This window comes from Cibotium barometz, chromosome 29, assembly GCF_041138505.1.
Source record: "Cibotium barometz isolate CiBa-2024 chromosome 29, ASM4113850v1, whole genome shotgun sequence".
NCBI classification, from domain to species: Eukaryota; Viridiplantae; Streptophyta; class Polypodiopsida; order Cyatheales; family Cibotiaceae; genus Cibotium; species Cibotium barometz.
In genome coordinates, this window is record NC_141074.1 from 32,760,226 (window position 1) to 32,781,104 (window position 20,879).

The following is a 20,879-nucleotide window of genomic DNA, read 5'->3' on the forward strand; positions in this document are numbered from 1 at the left end:
CCTGTTTTCTTAAAGGATTGTCTTACGCCAGAATGCTGAAGGGAGCATTTGGTTTGTGTTTTTCTAAGGGAAGTTCGGTTGCAACAGCTGGCGGGGAGTGTTCAAAGGACAGCTCACGTGGCAAAGCCTGCCCAGGTCTTAACCAGCCTCGGTACGGTTAAAATGGTGCGCTTTCGGTACGATGGAAGGGCCGACAAAGCGGTCCCTGAGTGAAGTGCCAGGACACCTAAGGAGGATCCTGGACGGTTCTGACTAGGCGATGCATGGGCTCGCAGTGCCTAGGACACCCATGCGTATATCGTGGAAGATATGTTTGATGGACGAAATGATTATTGTAATCTGTTAGTGGAACTCGTTGTTGCTAACTAGCTGGTCTCAATGGAGAGTCCAGAGTGATACTGTTTTTTTGAAAAACAAGGGACTGGAAATTTTGAGTTATGATATCTGTAACCAATTATTGTTTATCAATGGATTATTTTATATGTTAAAGTTTTAAAGAGGAGTGTGTGCATATCTGTATTCGAAAGCAAAAGTTAAGAAAGGCATTCAATTATGGGTGGGTGAGTAATTGTTTGGTTCTACCAATTCCAGTGGTTGGGTGGTGGCTAACCCATGGGCCGGATAGGCTGGAATTAATGGAGTTTTAATAATTAAATTGAAATAATAGGAATACGCTTAGAATTCGAGTAGTTAAATAAAAACCTAAAGAATTTCTCAAATGAGTAGATCAATGACGGCTGTGCCTGATTTCGGTTAGAAAAAAAGCGTTGATTTTCTCAAATGATTAGATCAATGGCTGTGTCTGATTTCGGTTAGGAAAAAGCGTTGATTTCTTCAAATTAAGTCAGTGATAGTTTTCCTTCTATCTGGTTTAGTCAGGTGAAGGATAGTTTAGTCTCTTGACCCCGTTAGAAAATTTGTTAAGAAAATCAAAAAGGTGGAATCGTCCCCGTTTTTCGGGCAAGGGAAATTATTTCGATTTTGGTTTTGGAATGACCACCAGATTAGTCTCGTGCCCGGACATTCGAGGGCGAGGCCCCGAGTGGGAAACCTTTCCCTGCTCAAGAGGAAGATACTTTCGCTGCTGTTAGCAACTGGGAATCCGATGCGCGGAGGGGGCAGAGGGGTCTCACAGCTGGTATCAGAGCGCTGTTGTAAAATCACATCATCATGAGCATTGCACAAGAAGTAGCTAAATTCAACGAGGAGCAATTCCATGCATGGCAAACAAAAACCATGTATTTTCTCATGAGGAGGAATCTATGGGGGCGACTTTTCATATGCTCAATCTTTTCCAAGTTGTCACCTGTAAGATTCCTCCTCAGCCTAAATAATGAATAAGATTTACCTCAATCCCCTTTAAACATTCCCTATTTCTGAATACAAGAAAATATTATTTTTCCTTGTTTTTGTCTAGAGAGAAGAAAAATTCTAGAGAGAGGTAATTTAATATTGAGATATTTTTGGATATAAAAATTCTACAAATATCAAAGATATATTTCCTTGAAATAAAAGTTCAAAAAAAATTCTCCAAGGTGCATTAGGAATCAATTAAAAATGATATAAGTGACCTTAGCCTAAGGGTCAAGATTTTCAGAAATTTCTGGATTATGGTCCAATTAAGGTTCCTATGGGCCAATAGGATTAATCCAAGTGTTGGGATGAGATAAATCCAATGAATAAAAGAAAATACCCAAAAATGAGTAAATGCTTGGATAAGATGAAGAGCTGATTAAGTACAAGGTTTATTAGTTAAAAATTAAGAGATATTACTAAAAAAATAAGATATTTAGAGGAATGATGAATTTTTGACACCTTGGTAAAGGAGAGGGTGACCTTTGAGGTAGGCGCCTCCTTCACATATGTGGGAGGGTTTTTAATTCAAAAAATTTGAGATATTTTTATCTCTCCTCTCTCTCCTGGATCAAACTGGATCAAAATGGGAGATAAACTGGTCCAAATCTTGTCCAAATTCAGCCAAACTGGATCAAAATGGGAGATAAACTGGTCCAAATCTTGTCCAAATTCAGCCAAATTGGATCAAAATGGGAGATAAATTGGTCCAAATCTTGTCCAAATTCAGCCAAACTGGATCAAAATGGGAGATAAACTGGTTCAAATCTTGTCCAAATTCAGCCAAACTGAAGCTAGAAAATTCTAGAACTTAGTTGGACTCAGTTAGTAGCCTCCCTCACCTATAAATAGACCCTCATTCTTTTGTATTCTCATTCGTGAACTATACCATGCAAGTACTACATTAAAATACTCATATTTTTTATTATCCCTTAAAAATCCTCTACTTTTGGAGAGATTGGAGCTTCTCTCTCTCTCTCTCTCTCTCTCTCTCTCTCTCTCTCTCTCTCTCTTCACCAATACTTGGAGCTTTCTTCTCAACATACTAAACCAATTGATTGGTTGGGGGCTTCCTTCTAAGATAAAGAAGCAAGCAAAATCTAGAGGTAAGAAGTAATTTCATGGTTTTCATTAATATTCTTAAAAGATTTCCCTTCTCAACCCCTCTCAAGCTTGAGAAGTTTCAAATTAATTGTTTTCAATGCAAATCAAGCTTTCCATAAGAATTCTAATGATTAATCACAAAAAAGTTAGTCTTTATGCTTAATTAGGATGCTTTTTATGTATATCTCTCTCTCCCAAAAGAATAGTCATTCCTATGACTAATTCTTTATTCAAATGGATGCTTCTCATTGATAAATTCTCAATTCAAAAATCAAACTCAATGCTAGTTAAGCTAGAGGTTAAGAAAATGGCTTTTTTATACTTTTATGCTAATAAAATTATGGTAAACTTATGATTTAATTCCATAAATTGGATTTAAGTCTAAGGAGAGTTATTCTATCATAATTGTATTACAAAGTATTATTCTTTCTAGAAATATTAAAAATTATCAGTAATAGCAGCACAGCGAAGCTATGGTAATTTTTTTAGAAATTAATACATAACTCATTTTTATGCATAACGTGAAAAGAGGACTTCCTACCATATTCTAGGATTAGTCATCCTATGCTAAAAGAATGATTTTCGTCACATTCATGGAAAACTAATTTTTAGTATTTATGCATAAATAATTAATTAAAGAAAAGATATTTTTTGGTATTTCTATTTTTATGCAAAACGAGGAATTCCTATGATAATGGAGATCCATGTAATTAAATGGAAAAAGAGAAAATTTGATATATTAAAATAATAAATATTTTTATTTAAATTTAAGGAGAGGATCAAGCCCAAAAACATAAGATTTGACCAAATAATGAATGCTTAATCTCTATTTTACCAAAGTCATGTAGATTTGATCCAGAGCTTGATGTAGCTTCTACTTGACAAATTTCAAAATCCTGAGGCCACCAGCGTGTTCATCACACACCCAAAAACCTCTTGGGCTAGCTCCAATGGTTCCAATTCAAAGGCGTGATGGCGATTTTGTAAATTTTCTCAGAAAAAAAGGCGCCAGCAAATCAACGCTTCCCGACTGCATTTGTCTTGGTAGTTTGAGGTACTGAGGTGCCACGCCTAGATACCAAGATGTTAGCAAGAGGGTGTGTGAATTTTGTAGGCAATGGAGCTATGTGGAGGGAGAGATCTAAGCTCCACTGAGTGTGGGTACTGCAAAAAGTGAAAAATGGCTTATAAGGCTATTAGCACCTAATTAGTAATTAAGAAGATGATTAGGCTTCAAATAGCAGCTGAATGCTAAGCTAGGCTCTGATACCAAGTTGAATTTTTAGCAATGTGATGGGCTATGGTGGATCAAATGCAAGAATCAACATAATTAACAAGCAATTAGAAAGTGATTAAAGCAACATTAGTGTACAATTAATCTAATAGTATAATGTATAATAGTATAAGTTCTCATTAGGCCAATGCCTCAATTTATAGCTTTTACATCCACAAGGTGCCAAGCACCCAATCCCCACTAATTTCTCCTTGATTTGTGCCACCTCCCTTACGTCTAGGGGGGACACCTTTTTCTACAATCTTTCCACACCCCTATATTCACTCATGCTACCCTTGATTCTCTCATCTAGTAGATTCTTCTCACCTTTTCATTGCTACCCACTCAATTACGGACTCCCTTTTACAATCTCTAGCTAAGGGCTTGTTCCCGCACACACCCATTCTCACTTGCATATTTCAACAAATAGTTGGTTCCATCCAACTTGTCCTCAATGGATAGCATGCCAAACAACTCATTGGTGTTTCTGGACATGTTTCACAGTAAAGAAATATAAAGACTGAAGTATATCTGACACAGGGAGTACCTGCAAAGGGAGTCAAAGTACTTCAAATACATGTAGAGGGTTGTGCAAACTTACCAGATCATCGATCTACATGTAGTGGAATTGACAGGTGTGGAATCGGATGGGCAAGCAATAGGTCGGAATGACCTGACTGAAAGCTGACATGGAATCAGCAAGATGGAAGTATACACGGAATCAGTAAGTTTAATGCTGACATGGAGATAGTAGGTCCCGATGTTGATGTGGAGATAGCATTTTTGAAGCTCACATAGAGACAGCAGATATGAAGCTTATGTAGAATCAGCAGGTCGGAAGCTAAGGCTGACTCAAGAAATCAGTAGGTCAGATTTTACAAGTCAGTAGATCGGAGTTGGTAGAATCTGGGACTGCTAAAAGTAAACCCAACCAAGAAAGTAAACCTGGCCAACTGTTGAATCCAGAAATTAAAACTTATTGCTAAATGGAAGATGAATCTGGAATGTGAAGCACTTACTGCTAAAGATAGGAAGCCGAAGATGGAAAAACATAATTTTGAAGATTGGAATCTTACTACTAAAAATGGAAGCTGAATCTGGAATGCGAAGTGTGACTGCTAAGATAGAAAAACAAAATTCTGAAGCTAGAGCAAAGTGCTGAATGCTGAAAGATTACCAGACAATGAATGCGAAAAGCAAAGGACTGAGCTACTGACAAGGTAAAACTAACTACCGTAGCTAAATGAGATGACAGCAAAATCAACTGATGCAAAAGTCAAATGCTCAAGAGGAATGCTTAGAAACTTGATAGGTCAAAGTTGATGAACGTAGAAGTCCAATGTCAAAAGAAAACTGAATGACTAAATGTCAACAGCAAGAGTAGTACTAATTGAAAAACCCTGTGATGAAAGCTGAGTGAAGAGCTAGCACAGGGATGAACCTTGAATGTACAACAATATTAACAAAAAAAGACACCAATGTACAAAAGAAGGTAAAAAACCCTCGATTTGAGAACTGAGTAAGAGCACAAACTCAACGAACAGTGGCACAAATTAGATAAAGACTAGGAGGAGCCAATGCCAATGAATGAATAATGTCAAGGCCAATAGTTGGTTGTCAAGGTGAGCGCGATAATAGAGTGTAAGAGAGAGTAGAAAATAGAAGAAACTTGTGCCCCCCGTGAGACAGTGATTTGGTGGCAAAGAGCTATTGGCTGAGAAGCCAAACTCTAAACCCTAGGCACTATCTAAGACTCTAATACCAATGTTGGATGTGAAAGGAGATGCACTACACAAACTCATAAACAAAACACGCATGCGAGCTCAGAGAGTGACAGAGAGGATAGAGATAGTTGGAATGTACTCAATGAATTATGAGCGAGTGGAGTATAACTCTAGTAGCCCTAGCACTAAGGCTGATGTGCTAACACACTAAGGGTGCCTACCACAACATAGGGCAAAAAATGCCTGTGATCAGCTCTCGCACTTGAACTTCTCAGAGGTAAAAGGCTAACAGAAATAAAAAATGGAAAGCTGCCATGAATGAGGTGATGGCAGCATTAGATGTAAATGCAACATGAGAGTTAGTGCCTTTGCCTAAGGAAAAGAAAGTAATTATATGTAAGTGTGTGTATAAGGTCAAGGATAATACAAATGGATCAGTGAGTAGGTATAAGGCAAGATTGGTTGTCAAGGGTTTGCGTAGACCTATGGCATTGACTATGAGAAGACATTCATCCTGGTTGTGAGAATGGCAACTATGAGAGGTGTCATTGCTATGGCTGCACAGTGAAGGGTTGGTCTTTACATCAAATGGATGTAAAGAATGCTCTCTTACGATTTGTAAGAAGAAGTATACATGATGTGGTCACTTCATGCACACCCAGATTTTGTGTGCAGGTTACGTAAAGCCTTGTATGGCATGAAGCAAACACCTAGAGCATGGTCAAACAAGATCAAGGAGTATCTTGTTACCATTGGATTTCAGATATCCAATGTATATTTTTCACTTTATGTGAAAAATACAGATAGAGAGATCATGTTATTAGTCATTTATGTGGATGATGATTATCATTGGTGATAGTGATGCTAATATACATGATGTCAAGAGGCTTTAAGAAAAAGTTTGAGATGAAGGATTTGGGTGAGTTGTGGTATTTCTTGGGCATAGAGGTGGTGAGATCACCCATTGGAATTTTGTTATTACAAAGGCAGTATGGCTTGGACATGTTGTCCAATTATGATATGACATGCTATAAGTCTATTTTAGTGCCATTGGAGCAGGACACTGTAAAGCTTTCCACAGATACATGTGAGCTTTTGGAGGTTCCCACTTATGTACAGGTGCATAGTGGGTAGCTTGATCTACATGACGATTACTAGGCCAAAGTTGAGCTATATTATTGGACTTGTGATTTAGTTTATGCAATCCACCTTGGAAGCCACACTTGGATGTGGCTAGATGGATTCTCAAGTACATAAATTCCACAGTTGATTATAAACTTTTCTAGCATAGCGATACAATTACATGGGTACACAGATGCTAATTGGGATGGTAGTGTCACAGACATGAGATCTACCAGTGGATTTATATTTTCTTTTGGGAGTGTTTCTATGAGTTGGAGTAGAAACAAACAATCAACATTTGTCGAGTACAGAGGCAGAGTATAGGGGTGTTGCTATGGTAGCTTGTGAGGTAGCCTGGTTTCAAAGGCTACTTGTTGTTGGTGATATGGGTGAGCCCATGGATATTGCTATTATCATTTATTATGATAACATGAGTAGCTTGTGAGGTAGCCTGGTTTCAGAGGCTACTTGTTGTTGGTGATATGGGTGAGCCCATGGATATTGCTATTATCATTTATTATGATAACATGAGTAGCATAAAGTTGGCTAGTAACCCAGTATATCATGCTAGGACAAAGCACATTGAGCTGCATTATCACTTTGTGAGGGAGAGGATTCTAGCAGGTGATATAGATGTGGTATATGTCAACATATAGAGGATCAAAAGACAAAGCACATTGAGCTGTATTATCACTTTGTGAGGGGGAGGATTCTAGCAGGTGATGTAGATGTGGTATTTGTCAACATATAGAGGATCAAGTGGCTGACATCTTCACCAAGGCATTTGGCATAGAGAAGCTCCATAGGTTTAGGAGCTTACTTGGAGTGTAGCGTGTGGAGTGTACATTTGGCATAGACAAGCTCCATAGATTTAGGAGCTTACTTGGAGTGTAGTGTGTGGAGTTGAGCTCGAGGGGGAAAGTTGAGATATCGAGCTCAATTAGTGTTACACATTATGAACACAATTAATGATACTTATCATAAGTTTTTGGTTCTGAAAAGTGATGACGTATGCCACTGGCATGGTTGGTGAGATTATGGTTGATATGCCTCCAGTGGTGGACGATAGGCTGGTGTGTGACATCCACTTTGGAGTACTAGAGTTATGGCATAGTTATAGCGCCAGCTCATGAAGTTGGGTTTACACTATGGATCGTCCATTGTATGTTATAGTAGGAGAGTACTTTCCCTTATAGTATGTACTCTTATCTCGTTATGTTAATCGTTGTAGAGAAGAGAAGAAGATAGAAGAAAATTCAACCATCCATCTCTCTTGTGTCTTTCACTCTCTTGTGTGTGTGTGTGTGTTTTCTTGCAAGGAACTCAAGCTCTCCCTCTACCCCGCATTCTCTTTTAGTAAGGGGTGTTCACACCAACTCACTCCGAAAATCCCAGTACCCTTCAATAATTTTAGCTACTCACTAACAAGTCAGCTCAGCAATTACACAAGAAACTTGTCCTCCCAACAAATGGAGTATATACACAAGAACTTGTTACTTTCAAGTGGAAAAAATAAAAACAAAATTTTGGGAGTCCACAAGAAGCCTTATTAAATAGGAAGGGGTTATGTTAACCACTTTAGTCATGGAGTGCTCTAATAATGCAAATCTACAAGAGCCAATCACATATTCACAATGTTGGAAAAATATGTCTTCATCAGATTATCAATATTTTGTATAGCATCTTTACAATGTTGTAAATACATCTTTGGCATCATGAGGAGACTAGTAGTTGAGGCCAAACACATGTAAAAGAGCTAGAACTAGGAAATGGACACACTTGGGTCTCTTAGGCGGCCCATTAAAAAATGACTTATGAAAAGCATATAAGCCACTTCCTCATATTGTAACAATTCTCATTTGTGCAATTAAATAAGTCTTCTTCTCTCTCTCTCTCTCTCTCTCTCTCTCTCTCTCTCTCTCTCTCTCTCTCTCTCTCTCTCTCTCTCTCGCAAGTCTTTGTCAATATGTGTGGATATGTCATTGCTTAGGTTTTAGGAAGGCATTTCCATCCATTAGATTGCACGTCCCTCTTCTTCTATGTTCTCTCTTCTTGTGGATGTAGGCTTGGAAAGTGAATGGATTGAAGCTTCAAGCAACCACACAAGCTTTAGCTTCATCAAAATGCAACAGATGCAACACAACTAAATACCTTGGTGTGATGACAAGAGTAGAAACATCACTTAAGGATTAGATATCACAAACAAGAGGGATGGAACAATAGGTTTAGCTTCATGGGGTAAGTTTCCCCAACGACCCACTTGCTTCAATGTGGTAAGTTTCCTTGTCAACAATAAAAAGTTTTAGACTTGTTAGAGAAAGGGTTGTGTGAAACTTACCATGAAAAACCAAACCTACCATTCCATCCTCATATTGGTAAAATTTCTCTCCTAAGTGATCTTTCCTTGCTTGTTATGACACTCTAAGGCCATTCCTTGTGTCGTAGGTGTTGTAATTTGGTGAAGCTAAAGCTTGTGTGATTGCTCCAAGCTTTGATCTCCTCACATGAAATGCCTAGATTTGCAAGAAGAGAGAATGGAAGAAGAGGGACACATGATCTAATGGATAATGGCATTACCCTTCTTGAACCCTAAAGTAATGACACATCCACACATACTCGCAAAGGGTTCTAAGGGAGTCGGTAGAGAGAACATACTCAATATATTGCACAAATGGTAAGATAATTACAACATGAGACAACTGAATATATACTTCATAAGTCATTTCTCACTAGGCCACCCTAGGCATAAATGACCCGAGGGTGCCCATTTCCTAGTTCTAGCACTTTTGTAAATGTGTTTGGCCTAAAATTTAATTTGATGAAAGCATGACGCCCAATATGTGCTAACATCCTTTAGACATTTATAACAAGCAAAGATGCTTTTATAATAAATGCAAGACATGTGAATATATGTTTGGCTATTATAGATCCATGTTGGTGGAGTGCTCCATGTCAAGAGAAGTGGTTATTAACACAATGCAATGTGAATGTAAAGTGGCCCTTTCAAGCTGCTTGCAGAAGAACAAGTTTTGTATATTATTCTACTCTTCTCTCTGCGTTACCCATAAGAGCTATGCCTGGCTATGCCTCCTTGTGCATACTCCTTCTCCAAGCTACACAAGGAAGAAGACAAATACATATTTCTCTTCTATTGGGACACCTATAAGTATTCTCTATTCAACCTAGAACATTATCAAGCTATCTTTTACTCTCTCATACTCATCTCTCTCTCATCTTCAACCTAGCACATCTTTTACTATGTCATACTCACCTCTCTCTCATCTTCCTAGCTTTACTGGCTTCTCATATTCAAGCCTCACTACACTCCAGCAAGAGATTTCTACAAAAGATTGTTCCTCCACTTAGGATAGTAAAAAATAGAACCCTTAAAAACTTGGTTAAAAGTACTAAATCAATAAATTACTACTTTGAATTTTTATTGCCTTGTAAATTCACATTTTAGAAGAAGAAAACACTCTTAACATGGAAAGTTTTATTGGATGGAGGCTAATAGTGTAAAGCATATACTCCAATAATACATCTTATAAAAATAAGTTAAAATGTTTACTTTTCAAGTAAAATGATATTTGTTAGTGACATCTAATCTTCCTACATCCTCATTATGTTTTGATTATTATAACACTTTAGACATTGAGCTTACTAACTTCAATCATGTTACTTTCATGTTTCAATTCTTTAAGAATATGAATTATCTGGTAATATATGGTGATGCATTACAAGACATTGAACATGGACAATAAAGCTTTATACCCTTTTTTTAAATATAAGGATTTGACATGTTTTCCTTAAAATAGAGATACAAGGCTTGGGAACTCATCGTTGTGATAAAGAATTCATCAAAGTGACATAGTTTTTTTTTGTGCTGAATGAAGATAATAGATAGTGCTATTGCTTAAGGGCATAGAGATATTGTCATAAACTTACAATCGATGTTATATGATGTGAAAATCCTAATTATAGAATTCATGCCACTTTGTTTTCATGCAAGTACATATGTTGGAGGTATTTTTAGGTGGTTTCAAGTTAGGAATGTGCAATCCCAAATCACACTTTTAGGTGGTTTCAAGTTAGGAATGTGCAATCCCAAATCACGCTTTTAAATCTAAACTCTTTCCTTTTTTTCAAATGATCTCATTGCTTTTTGAAAGCGTTAAGTCCTTAGCACAATCTTTACCTTAGTTCACTTCAAGTGGGTTAATTGATAGAAATGTAAATGAATGTCTAAGTTGATTTTATCATTAGACTTGTATGTAAGCTTTGTTGCATTAGTTGAATATTAAGGTTTCATTACCCTTGAAAGGAGGTTTATTCTTCATAAGAAGGTTTCATTACCCTCTCAAAAGGAGGTTTATTCTTCACAAGAAGCATGAATAAAACACTACCCCCTTAAAGGAAGTGATTATATCTTGAAGAGTCTTCAATATTACTCTTTAGCTAAAATGAAGGTTTCCTACCCTCGAAAGGAGGTTTGCTCTATATGAAGAAAAAACTACCCCTCAAAGGAAGTGATTATATCTTGATGAAGGCTCTTCAATATATATAGTAACATTGAAATAAATTGTATATCTTCAAAGAAAACCTTTTCAAATCGACCCCTACTTATCTAAGCATCAAAAGGAATAATTATTAGATCCTTTAGTAAATTCTAAACCTTTAAGAATACATATTATTGTGCTAATTTTGCTATTTCTTAACTAGTAATGGAAGGAATATGGTTTTGGGCCTACAAAATTCATGAATATGATTAACTTGATAAATGACATGCATTTAATCACATGTTAGTTTTGATGTGATGATAAAGGGATGGTTCTAATGTGATGATAAAGGGAAAAAGAGTTCTAGTACAAACCATGAGAAGGAACCATAATTGTCATCTCCATTTAAAAGAATCCCAAGCTCATTCAAGTTGTTGACGAATTTGAATCACTTCACAAGTAGTGCTGAATGAAGAGTTCTTTACTTTCATCAAGAGGAAAACCTTAAGAAGAAAACATAAAAACCAATTTTGTTGAGGACTTTCAAAAATATTATTATGTCCTATGGTACTCTAGAAGATTTTTTGATACTTGAGGTAAGTCTTTGAGATTTGAAGGTTTGCAAACATTTCCTTCTAGGCTAGACTTGGAAAACTTTTGTCTTCACCTTACAAACCACAATCTAATAAATTTCAAATTTGTAAACATAGTGCCACAATGATACTAACAATAAGTAGCAAAAACGTTGAAAATTTGTCAACTTTGATGCCGACATGAGAGTTTATCTTCACATTGAATGCTTAGGAATTGATTAAGGTGATGGGTTGATCCCACAAAAAGCTTGTAATCAAATCATAAATGAGTGTGAGTTGGGTACTTAAACATATAAAGGGCATGTGAAAAAAGACTATTTACAAGGTCTACTACTTGTACTTATTACATGTATTTACCAATGACAAAATGCTATTGCCATCAAAAACATGTGCATGCACATACACAACCACATGTGTGGATGCACACATGCTCGCAACACGAGACATTCACAAACACACCCACATGGGTGTGTGCACCTTCATGCAAACACGTGTGCACACACATACATGTGCATGTATGCATACACACACTTGCACACATTCTCCTTCTCTCCGAGTCTCTCCCTCTCCCTCTCTCCCTCTCAATCTCCCTCTCTCTCTCTCTCTCTCTCTCTCTCTCACACACACACACACACACACACATGCATGCGTGCATGTACACCATGTATACACATGTATGCACACATATGCACCCAAAGATGTTTGGACATAATTTAGAACCATCATGTATACGCGTGTATGACACACATATGCACCCAAAGATGTTTGCACATAATTTACACAAATTGTGTTTGCACATAATTTACCACTTTATAACTAAATCAATGAGAGATACCTTAGAGGCAATGGACATAGACCAAAAGGGGAGTTTGAGGAGAGGAGACAAGGATGCTGACATGAATATGTGGCCAACCGATCATCAATGGGTTGTCAAGTGTGTCCGCATCGCCCGTCCATCTCCGACTTGTTCCTAGTATTGTGTGGACTATTTGTGACTATGAAAGTATTGAGTTTGAAAGCACTGCTAGTATTTAAAGGATTCTTTCTTATGTTTTTTAATTATATGATGAAACACATTTGGGTATTCAAGCTAATAACAAGGACATGCTAGCAAGCAAGAATATTGTCATTGTGTGATTTGTGTCCCCAAAATTCATGGGACCATGCTAAGCACTTAGGTCTTCTGGGTGAGGGATTGTTTATACACATGAAAACATGTGGGCTTTTTTTGTGGTTTTTTTTTTGCTGTGGGGGTGGGTTTTTTCAATGGCCAACTTGAGAATAATTAGACAAATGGTACTAGGTTTCATTAAAAAAATCATTCCATTGAGAAAAATTATTAGGTTTAAAAGGGTAATTTATTAGGTTTAAAAGGGTAATCTGGAAGTGGCTAATCAAGCAAAATATTATTCTATTGGTGTCTTGGTAGACCTACTCCTAGGTTTAATTAGCAAAGAGATGATGTATCGTGTCTTTTGTAATGTAATTAAGTGTATATATGTGTGTGTGTGTGTGTGTGTGTGAGAGAGAGAGTGAGAGAGAGAGAGAGCGCGAGAGGGAGAGAGACTGACTTTGCATTTGGGTCTTCGCTAATCACGTGTCCGTTTTTTTTGCTAACATCCAATAAATTCATCCAATCAAAATTTGGGTTTTTTTTTCTGAAATTGAAATTTGGGTTTTTTCCCCTTTTTTTCTTCGGAAATGGGTTTGTGACTTTTTAGAAATGAGCACATCATTTCGAAATTTTTTTCCCCATCTTCAATTTTATAATTTATATTTTGCGCTATGTAATATTCGAAAATTTGAATGTGGGTTGGGAAAAAAAGCGTTTTTTTTTTTGTATTTGTCTGTTAGACTGTCTTCTCCCCCCTTTTTACTTACTATAAATTGGAAGGTTCGTCTCAAAAAAAAAAAAAAGTGGGTTTTTTTTTTGTTTTTTTGGGGCTAAAAGGTGGGCATAATGGCAAAACAAATAGTATTTTAGCTGCCTGAAATGTAGATGGGTGTTGACCTTCCCACCAAGTGGCTGTCGAGAGAATCACGCCAGTGGAAAGTAACCCAGCAACCCATTTTGCCCCCCCTTAAAATTTTTGTTTTTTTTTTAAATTAAAAGATTTTGTTATTTTGATTAATCGATTTATTTATTTCCGATTCCGGCTGCATAAATTACCCCCAAAACGCCCACCATGGCCTCCCCTTCCTCATCTCCCCTTTTTGTTTTTTGTTTTTTTTTTTGTCTTTGCAGGTTGAGAAAGTTCATGGAAGGACACCATCCTAACTGCCATCACAGAGGAGAAGGGAAGTTTCACAGGAGTATATATAAGGCAAGAAAAGCAGCCAGAATGCATCCACCACCACTCTCTGGGCTTTTCTTCCAAAGCCTGCTTGTAATCCTCCTTGCATGCAAAGGAAGCTGCACCCAATCACAAGGTATATATATCCATACATCCATACATGCATACATACATACATACTACACATACAAAAAGAAAGAAGATGAGTTAACCCAAGTCTCTTACATACTCCTTTGAACCCCTGGGCTAACATGAATTCTGGCTCTGATGTATGTGCTTGCTTGTCTAGCCTCATAGGTAGTTGCCTCCTCAGGGTGGCCACTTGGTTGCTTGCATCTTGAAGAATGAGCATGCTAGTTATTGAACTTGTTCTAGTTTTAGTGAGGGTTATGTGTTAGGATTATCAAGTTTAAATTCTTCATCTCTCGGGGATTGTGTTTGAAAATGTTTGTTTCAACTTTCTGCCTGTCTTTCCAGAAGCAGTTTTGTACTTAGCAATGTCTTTTTGCAGATTTTGGGCAAAATTTAGAAAGATTGTTCTGTTCAGTGGACCGAGATGGAGATGGAGAAATCAGGCATGTTGAGGCTACGAAGGTGCTCACTTCATTCTGTACATCTTGTAAGCACACATGACGTCGAAGAGATTAGCAAGCTCTTTTACTTATCACTTGTTGCTTTGCTTGCAGTTTCTTGACTCCATAACAAGTAGGGAAACCAAAAGCAAAATTTATGATTTTCAAGAAACCAAAGATGGAACAAACGACTTCTTTTTCCCTCATAGTTCCGGCTTCAGCTACGGTGGCACAACCATATGTGCCAAAGAGATGCTGGTAAATATAAGACGGTGCCTTAGTGCTTTTATTCTGCCATGGCATGACACGAATCTCTTCATGGCATGTGACAGGATCATCTGAAAAACATGCTCACATCTGATCGAGTTGCAGACTGGATAGCTCATGGATTGCAGCTTCCTCAGTATGCTAAAGCTTTCCATCAAAATGCAGTCAATGGGCTGGACTTCCCGACCCTCATTGACAAGGAAGGTTTGGCTTTGACACAAGAACTTGGGGTGCAAAGTGCACTGCATCGTAGGAAAATCACCCTTGCTTTAGTGCGACAAATTTTCGGACTGGGCACCTTCCCTGGTCCCCCTCAAGACTTATCATGTGAATTGTCTACCTGTAATTCCATGCTATTGCACTGGAGGCCACCTCCTTTAAGTGGGTACCCCCCATTGCACAAGTATATTGTACAAAGATGGGACAATGGCAGCTCCAAGTGGATATCGAGGGTCAATAATACGAAAGACAACTCTTTTCTAGACAGAATTGAGAAACACCACAATAGATCTTATTCATATAGAGTGCAAGCCTGGGGTGGTCATGGGCCTTCTGAATGGGTGATGTTACATGGCTGCACGGCTTCACAGAGTCAAGATTTAGTTGATTCTTGTTCAGAACAGCATGCATTTGATGAAGATTACACTCCAACACCCACACAAACAAAGCAAGGTGAAGTTAAGGTACTCAATGCAGCTGCTGCCACCACATCACTTCTGTCGCACCATGGAGTTTCTATCTCAAATACACTATGCTGGGTCTACTTTGTCAATGGTGGGATTGTCGTGCTGGGTATCCTGTCCAGAAGCCAATATTTTTTCCGCTACATGGTGGCTATCTGGACGCTTCTGGAAATTAAAGTTTTAAGAGGAGTTTTCTGCAGGTTTATTGAGGCTCAGAGCATCAATTTTGCAGTGGTGAAGAAATTATCCCATACTCTTTGCTCAGCTTGGGCCAAACTTATGCCAATGTGCCTCTCAAAATGTAAGCTCTGGCAGAGTAAGCAGCATGACATTGCAGCTGACTTTCCTGTTGCAGACTGCGGCCTTGAAGAGGAAAATCCTGCAATGAGCAAAAAACATAGAAGGGCTTCCTTCTCTGATGCTGCCATCATTTTGAAAGAACATGAAGGAACTAGTACAATCAAATCAAGGCTGGCTACAGGGTCTAAATGGAAAGCAAATGGCCGGGTCATGTCTGCGGACACTCTCCTTGACCTGAACAACATTTGCTCTGATCATTCCAGTCTCCAGCATGAATATGCTGAACAAGAGAGTGTTAGGATGGTCAGTCCTTCACACGATCATGATGATATTAAATCAGGCTTATCTTATCTTGAGGATTCAGCTAAGAGTAGAAGAAAGAGCGGGATTAAGCTGATTGATATGTTTGGTGGGTCCTTCAGAGGTCATGATCCCAGGCAGATATCAAAACAGCCATTTGACGTTCATGGTGTGTCTTTTCCATCGAGATGGGGCAAGGTGAGTGGCATTCCCACAGCCAGCGAGAGAGAATTTTCTCAGGGTGAAAGTTGGAGGGCCTCCAATTCTTTCCGGCTTCCTAGCTCAGCATGGAGCCAGTCATCGAGACAAGACCGATACACGTAAGTACTCCTCAAACAATGTCCAAGTGTGATCATAGCATCATCCCTGCAGGTTCTGAATTTTTGGATGTGCTTTTTCAGGTGTAATTTTGAAGGGTGCAAGTCACGATTCGATCGTTTTCTATCCCCATCGGACTGGCGAATGAAATTCAGTAAACATTATTGCTGCCAATGCCAGCTTTTGTACTGTGTAAAGCATACTCGAATTTCTCCACATGGCTTGTTTGGACGGTGTGGACTAGACAGTATCTGTGTTTGCTCAAGCTGCTTTGAAGGAATCTCCTTTGAGATGAGGCAAAGACTCGAAACTGTAAACAAGTTACCTCTGGGGCTGCTTGATAGGTTAATCTCCTTGATGAAAAGGAGAAGGCAGAAAAGGAGGGCCAAGGAGATCACACATGCAGATGCAGTGACACCTGACATGGATGGGAGTGACTCGGTCTTTTTTGATAGCAGTGCAAGGCCTTCCCCTTGCACCATCAATACAGAAGAGTACGATAATGGGGCATCATCTGCATGTAGTTAGTCATCTTCTTTGAAGAGCTAAATGCATGCATATGGGCTAGTTATAATGGTTTGGCATTATTTATCTACCTTAATGGATAGCACCTACTTGTGAACACTCACGTTTCATCCCTTTACAGGGCTCCGAGCGCTATGGTGTCTGCCACTGCATAATTCAGGGTGCGTAACTCAGCGCTTCACTCCCTCAAAATGGTTCGAATTTGAAGTCCATATGAAGACAATGGAAAGGTTAAGCCAGTTCATGGAAAAGTTCCATTATCTGTTCATCAGAGCAGCATACTCCCTTCAGACCTTAACATATTTGCCTACTTGTGTTCTTGTGCAGATTTCTTGTCCTCGACTAAGGATAGTTGCCATTAACATGGTGCTGTCATAGAGGCAGCACTTTGTAATGTCATATGCTGAGGTATTAATCATACAATGGTGTGGCGTTCAGTGTGTGGGCTTTCTCTAAAATAGCAATCAAGCTACAAGTTCCTCTTCTTGGTGGCACACAACAAAGTGCCAGATGAAATGTGGAACATGCTTTTGCTGACACATCAGTTGCCAATGGCTATGTATTGGCAATCTAAGTGAGAGTGATGGGCTAAGTCACTCCATGTCTTTGTTCATGGTCAAAATGTGGTGCAGCTTCTGTTTGGGGATGTTGGACTATGATGCCAAATCTGGTTTGGTCCTAGGTCTATGGGATATGTGTATGCCATTAAATGCAAGTGTGAAATGACAACTAGATGATTACGTAATGTTGTTCGCGGCAAGGTTCGGACAAAATGTGGCAGAGCTTCAGTTTGGACAATGTCGTGAAATCAATATTGTTCTTGGTATGATAAAATAAAGCCTTGTTTGTTGGAATATGATGCCAAATCTGATTTGGTCCTTGGTCTATAAGATGTATGTGAAATTTCTTGAAGTGCAGGAGTGAAAGGATATTTAGATGATTCTGTAATGTGGGTGTAAGCAATGGGGATGTCAGCAATGATACTATCAAGGATAGGTCTCAGTCTCCTTGTGTTTGTATAAATATGGATTATTCCCAAGCATTGTAATCACTTTATTTAGTAAGAGAACCGTTTTATCTCTATTTGCACATTGTGCCCATTTGTTCATTATATTGAAATCTAACTCAGAGCAAATCTCTGTCTATTATCTTTCACATTTGGTATCAAGCAAGATGAGATAAACAATCAGGATTCTCTTTGCTGAAACCCTAATTTGTGTGTTGAAACCCTATTTTTTAATTCTCTGTGCTGAACCCTAATTTTTTATTGAAATCCTAATTTTGCCCAAATTTTTGTTATTAGTATTGAAATCCTAATTTTTGCCAAAACTGTAGTCCTATGTTGAAATCATTATTCCAGAGTTGAAGCCTTACTACAATGATAAAGTCCATTTATGCAGGAAATTTGCTAACCCTACTTGCAATAGCAAAAAACAACAAGAAAACCTCAGGTTCACAACAAAGAAACTCAACATCTGCAAGTAAAATCCTAACATCAGCACTTCCAGCTTAAAAGAAAGTTTGCATGATATAATAAGAGGGTTCTCCAAAAACTCTGATCAGGGTAAATCTCAAACAGAAGAAATCTCATATATAGGAACCAGATAGTGGGAGAGGTGTAGAAGGGAGGAAGGAGAGGATACACATGCATTTAAATAGCCAAAAAACCCTTGAAAAAACTCATTTCATACTTATAAAAAAAAAAGGAAAACTTTGATTTTGCCATTCCCCAAGTTAAAGCCTTAAGCAACCCCACATTAGTTGTTTTTACAAAAATATTGGTGTGCTTATTCGCGCGCGCACACACACACACTATGTACATATATATAGATTCACCTAAACTCATGTAGTCCTATTTATTAATTGGGGGATATTGCCCGGGGCTCGGATCAATATGTTTAAGGTTTTCTAAGGTGGTAAAAATCTCTCTCTCTCTCTCTCTCTCTCTCTTCCCTTGATAGATGTTTGTAAATCTAGTCTGAACATATCCTCTCGATGGAAAGGGAGTACTCCTCTTGAAGGAGAAGACATTTCAATTCAAGTGGCCACAATTAGGTTAATGGTATTTTTGCTTTAATTCTCATTAACAGTATGTGAGACTAAAATGTTTTCTTATAGGTGGCAAATAAATGTGAGTCTAGATATAGAAAGGTAAAGATATTCTAGGTTAGATGGCTACATTGGAGATAAAAATAAACTTGATTGTAGCTAGGGCCAAGTGAAGGGATCTAAAACCTATCATGTTTGATAATGCAAAACTTTGTTCATTCTTTATTTAGTTTCTTTGTGCTCTATATCTTGGCTCATATCCTCTACAAAGTGAGGGCAAGGTAACAATCAGGTGTCTAGCCAGGGATCGAACCTAGTACCTCCAAGTTACAAGCTAACCCCTTTATCCACTAGAACAAGCGCACGATGTTACTAATATGATTGTCTTAAGGTAAATTTGAAGCTAGCCATAACTATCCTAGAGGTCATTCAATTACTTTTTTTTTCGTACACACCCGCCCGGGGCCCACTCAAGTGGGTGGAGCCGATTTCCCCTTACAACAATTAGCCAATTATCATGGTCGGGCAAGGGCCACGTACCATCGGGCAAGAGCCACGAATTAGGCATCCCCCATGACCACTGCGATGAGTCGAGCGCTGGAACAGCGGAGGGGTCTCGTATGGATCCTCCTATCTCGGGTGATCCACCACCCGAAGAGGAGGAGTCACTCGAGTGTTCAAGGGGCAAGAGCCCGAGCAACCAAACACATCAAACGAGCATAGGTGTCCCTTTATAACATGAGAGAGCCTAGTGGGACTTGAACTCATAACCTAAAGGTTACAAGTCACAAGCTTTGACCACTACACTAACTCAGTTGGGACAGGTCATTCAATTACTTAAGTTGACAAGTTCTTTGATATGCAGTATACCACCATGTGCAAGGGTTAGAGGCTAGCTTAGTACACTACAAGGTTGAATAGGAGATTTTTGTGTGTGTGCATGTGTTCTTGTAAGGGAAGAACCTTAGGAAATATTGCCATTAAATAGGAAGGCTTAATAGAAATTTTAGAAAAAATAAAAGGCCCACATTAGCAAATTGTTTAATTAATGCTACTATAAATTTGAGTGAATATGGGTACTCAATTAGTTTGCATTAGCTAATTAGTTATTTTAATTAATGCCACTATAAATTAAAAAGAACGTTAAAAAGAAACTACTGATAGAGCAAAACGGAGAGAGAGAAGACGACCTTTGTTTTGTTAAGTTTTTTTTGTTTTTTGGCCGTTTGCATTTTGGTTATCCCACAGTCGCCTTACTTCAAAGAGAGAGAGCGCTTGAACGTTCATTACACGTTTTTTTCAAATGTTTAGACTAAGGTTGTACCCTTAGACTTCAACCTTAATCTAAACCTTACTCCATTCATTAATTAGTGCGGGCACTAAGGCACTAATTAATGAATATGGGAGTATGAGTGAATAAATAAGCTACCAAAATACATTAAACAGCACATGACTTCAATTTTTACTAACGTAGATTAAATATATTTAAACATAGTAAGTAAGGGGTTAAACTTGATTAGGTATGTAATCAAACAAAATCTTTCTTTGATGAAAACTTAGACGTGTGTTATATTTTACCATTTAATATGAAGGCTTAGCAAGAACCTTAGAAAAATTAAAAGGCCTGCTTTTAATTAATGCCACTATAAATTTGAGGGAATAAGCTGCTATACTTGGACAAGGGGAAAACTCAAGTATAAGGGGAGAACTGAAGACCCAATCATACATCTCTTCTTATTCGTTTAGATGAAATGGCTCTCGGAGTACTTGAGAGAATAGCTTGGTTTTTACATAGCCTCAAGCTAAGGGGTCTCCAAGTTTTTTAAAAGAATATTCATGTTGATGTGTCTTATTTCATTTGCTTTTACATGAGTGAAATTCTTACTGTTGATGTTTCAGATTCTAT

At 38.2% G+C, this 20,879-nt stretch overlaps 1 protein-coding gene across 8 annotated transcripts; it reads left to right on the plus strand.

Annotated features, from left to right (window-relative positions):
- Window positions 1-13,165: 13,165 nt before the first annotated feature.
- Window positions 13,166-18,005, plus strand: LOC147622066 (uncharacterized). 8 transcript variants are annotated; one of them, XR_015269641.1, is made up of 8 exons: window positions 13,607-13,718; window positions 13,911-14,095; window positions 14,471-14,553; window positions 14,646-14,789; window positions 14,864-16,401; window positions 16,483-16,893; window positions 17,046-17,154; window positions 17,252-18,005. XR_015269641.1 is itself a non-coding variant. In XM_086823141.1 (8 exons), exons 2-8 carry the CDS (start codon window positions 13,924-13,926, stop codon window positions 17,268-17,270), a joined length of 2,502 nt encoding a protein of 833 aa, XP_086679267.1. In that variant the 5' UTR covers window positions 13,607-13,718; window positions 13,911-13,923; the 3' UTR covers window positions 17,271-17,421. The 8 variants fall into 8 exon arrangements, 5 of the variants coding, with proteins under 5 accessions (XP_086679267.1, XP_086679269.1, XP_086679270.1 ...); XM_086823141.1 differs by having other exon boundaries at window positions 16,483-16,919; window positions 17,252-17,421; XR_015269642.1 differs by having other exon boundaries at window positions 13,166-14,095; window positions 16,483-16,695.
- Window positions 18,006-20,879: the final 2,874 nt, after the last annotated feature.

Bases quoted from the DNA above. Each gene is read 5' to 3' on its own strand.
- LOC147622066 (XM_086823139.1), top strand. From the start codon at position 13,852: ATGGCCTCCCCTTCCTCATCTCCCCTTTTTGTTTTTTGTTTTTTTTTT. The intron at 14,096-14,470 runs GTATATATATCC...GTCTTTTTGCAG, and splicing joins AAGCTGCACCCAATCACAAG to ATTTTGGGCAAAATTTAGAA. The intron at 16,920-17,045 runs GTAGTTAGTCAT...ATCCCTTTACAG, and splicing joins TAATGGGGCATCATCTGCAT to GGCTCCGAGCGCTATGGTGT.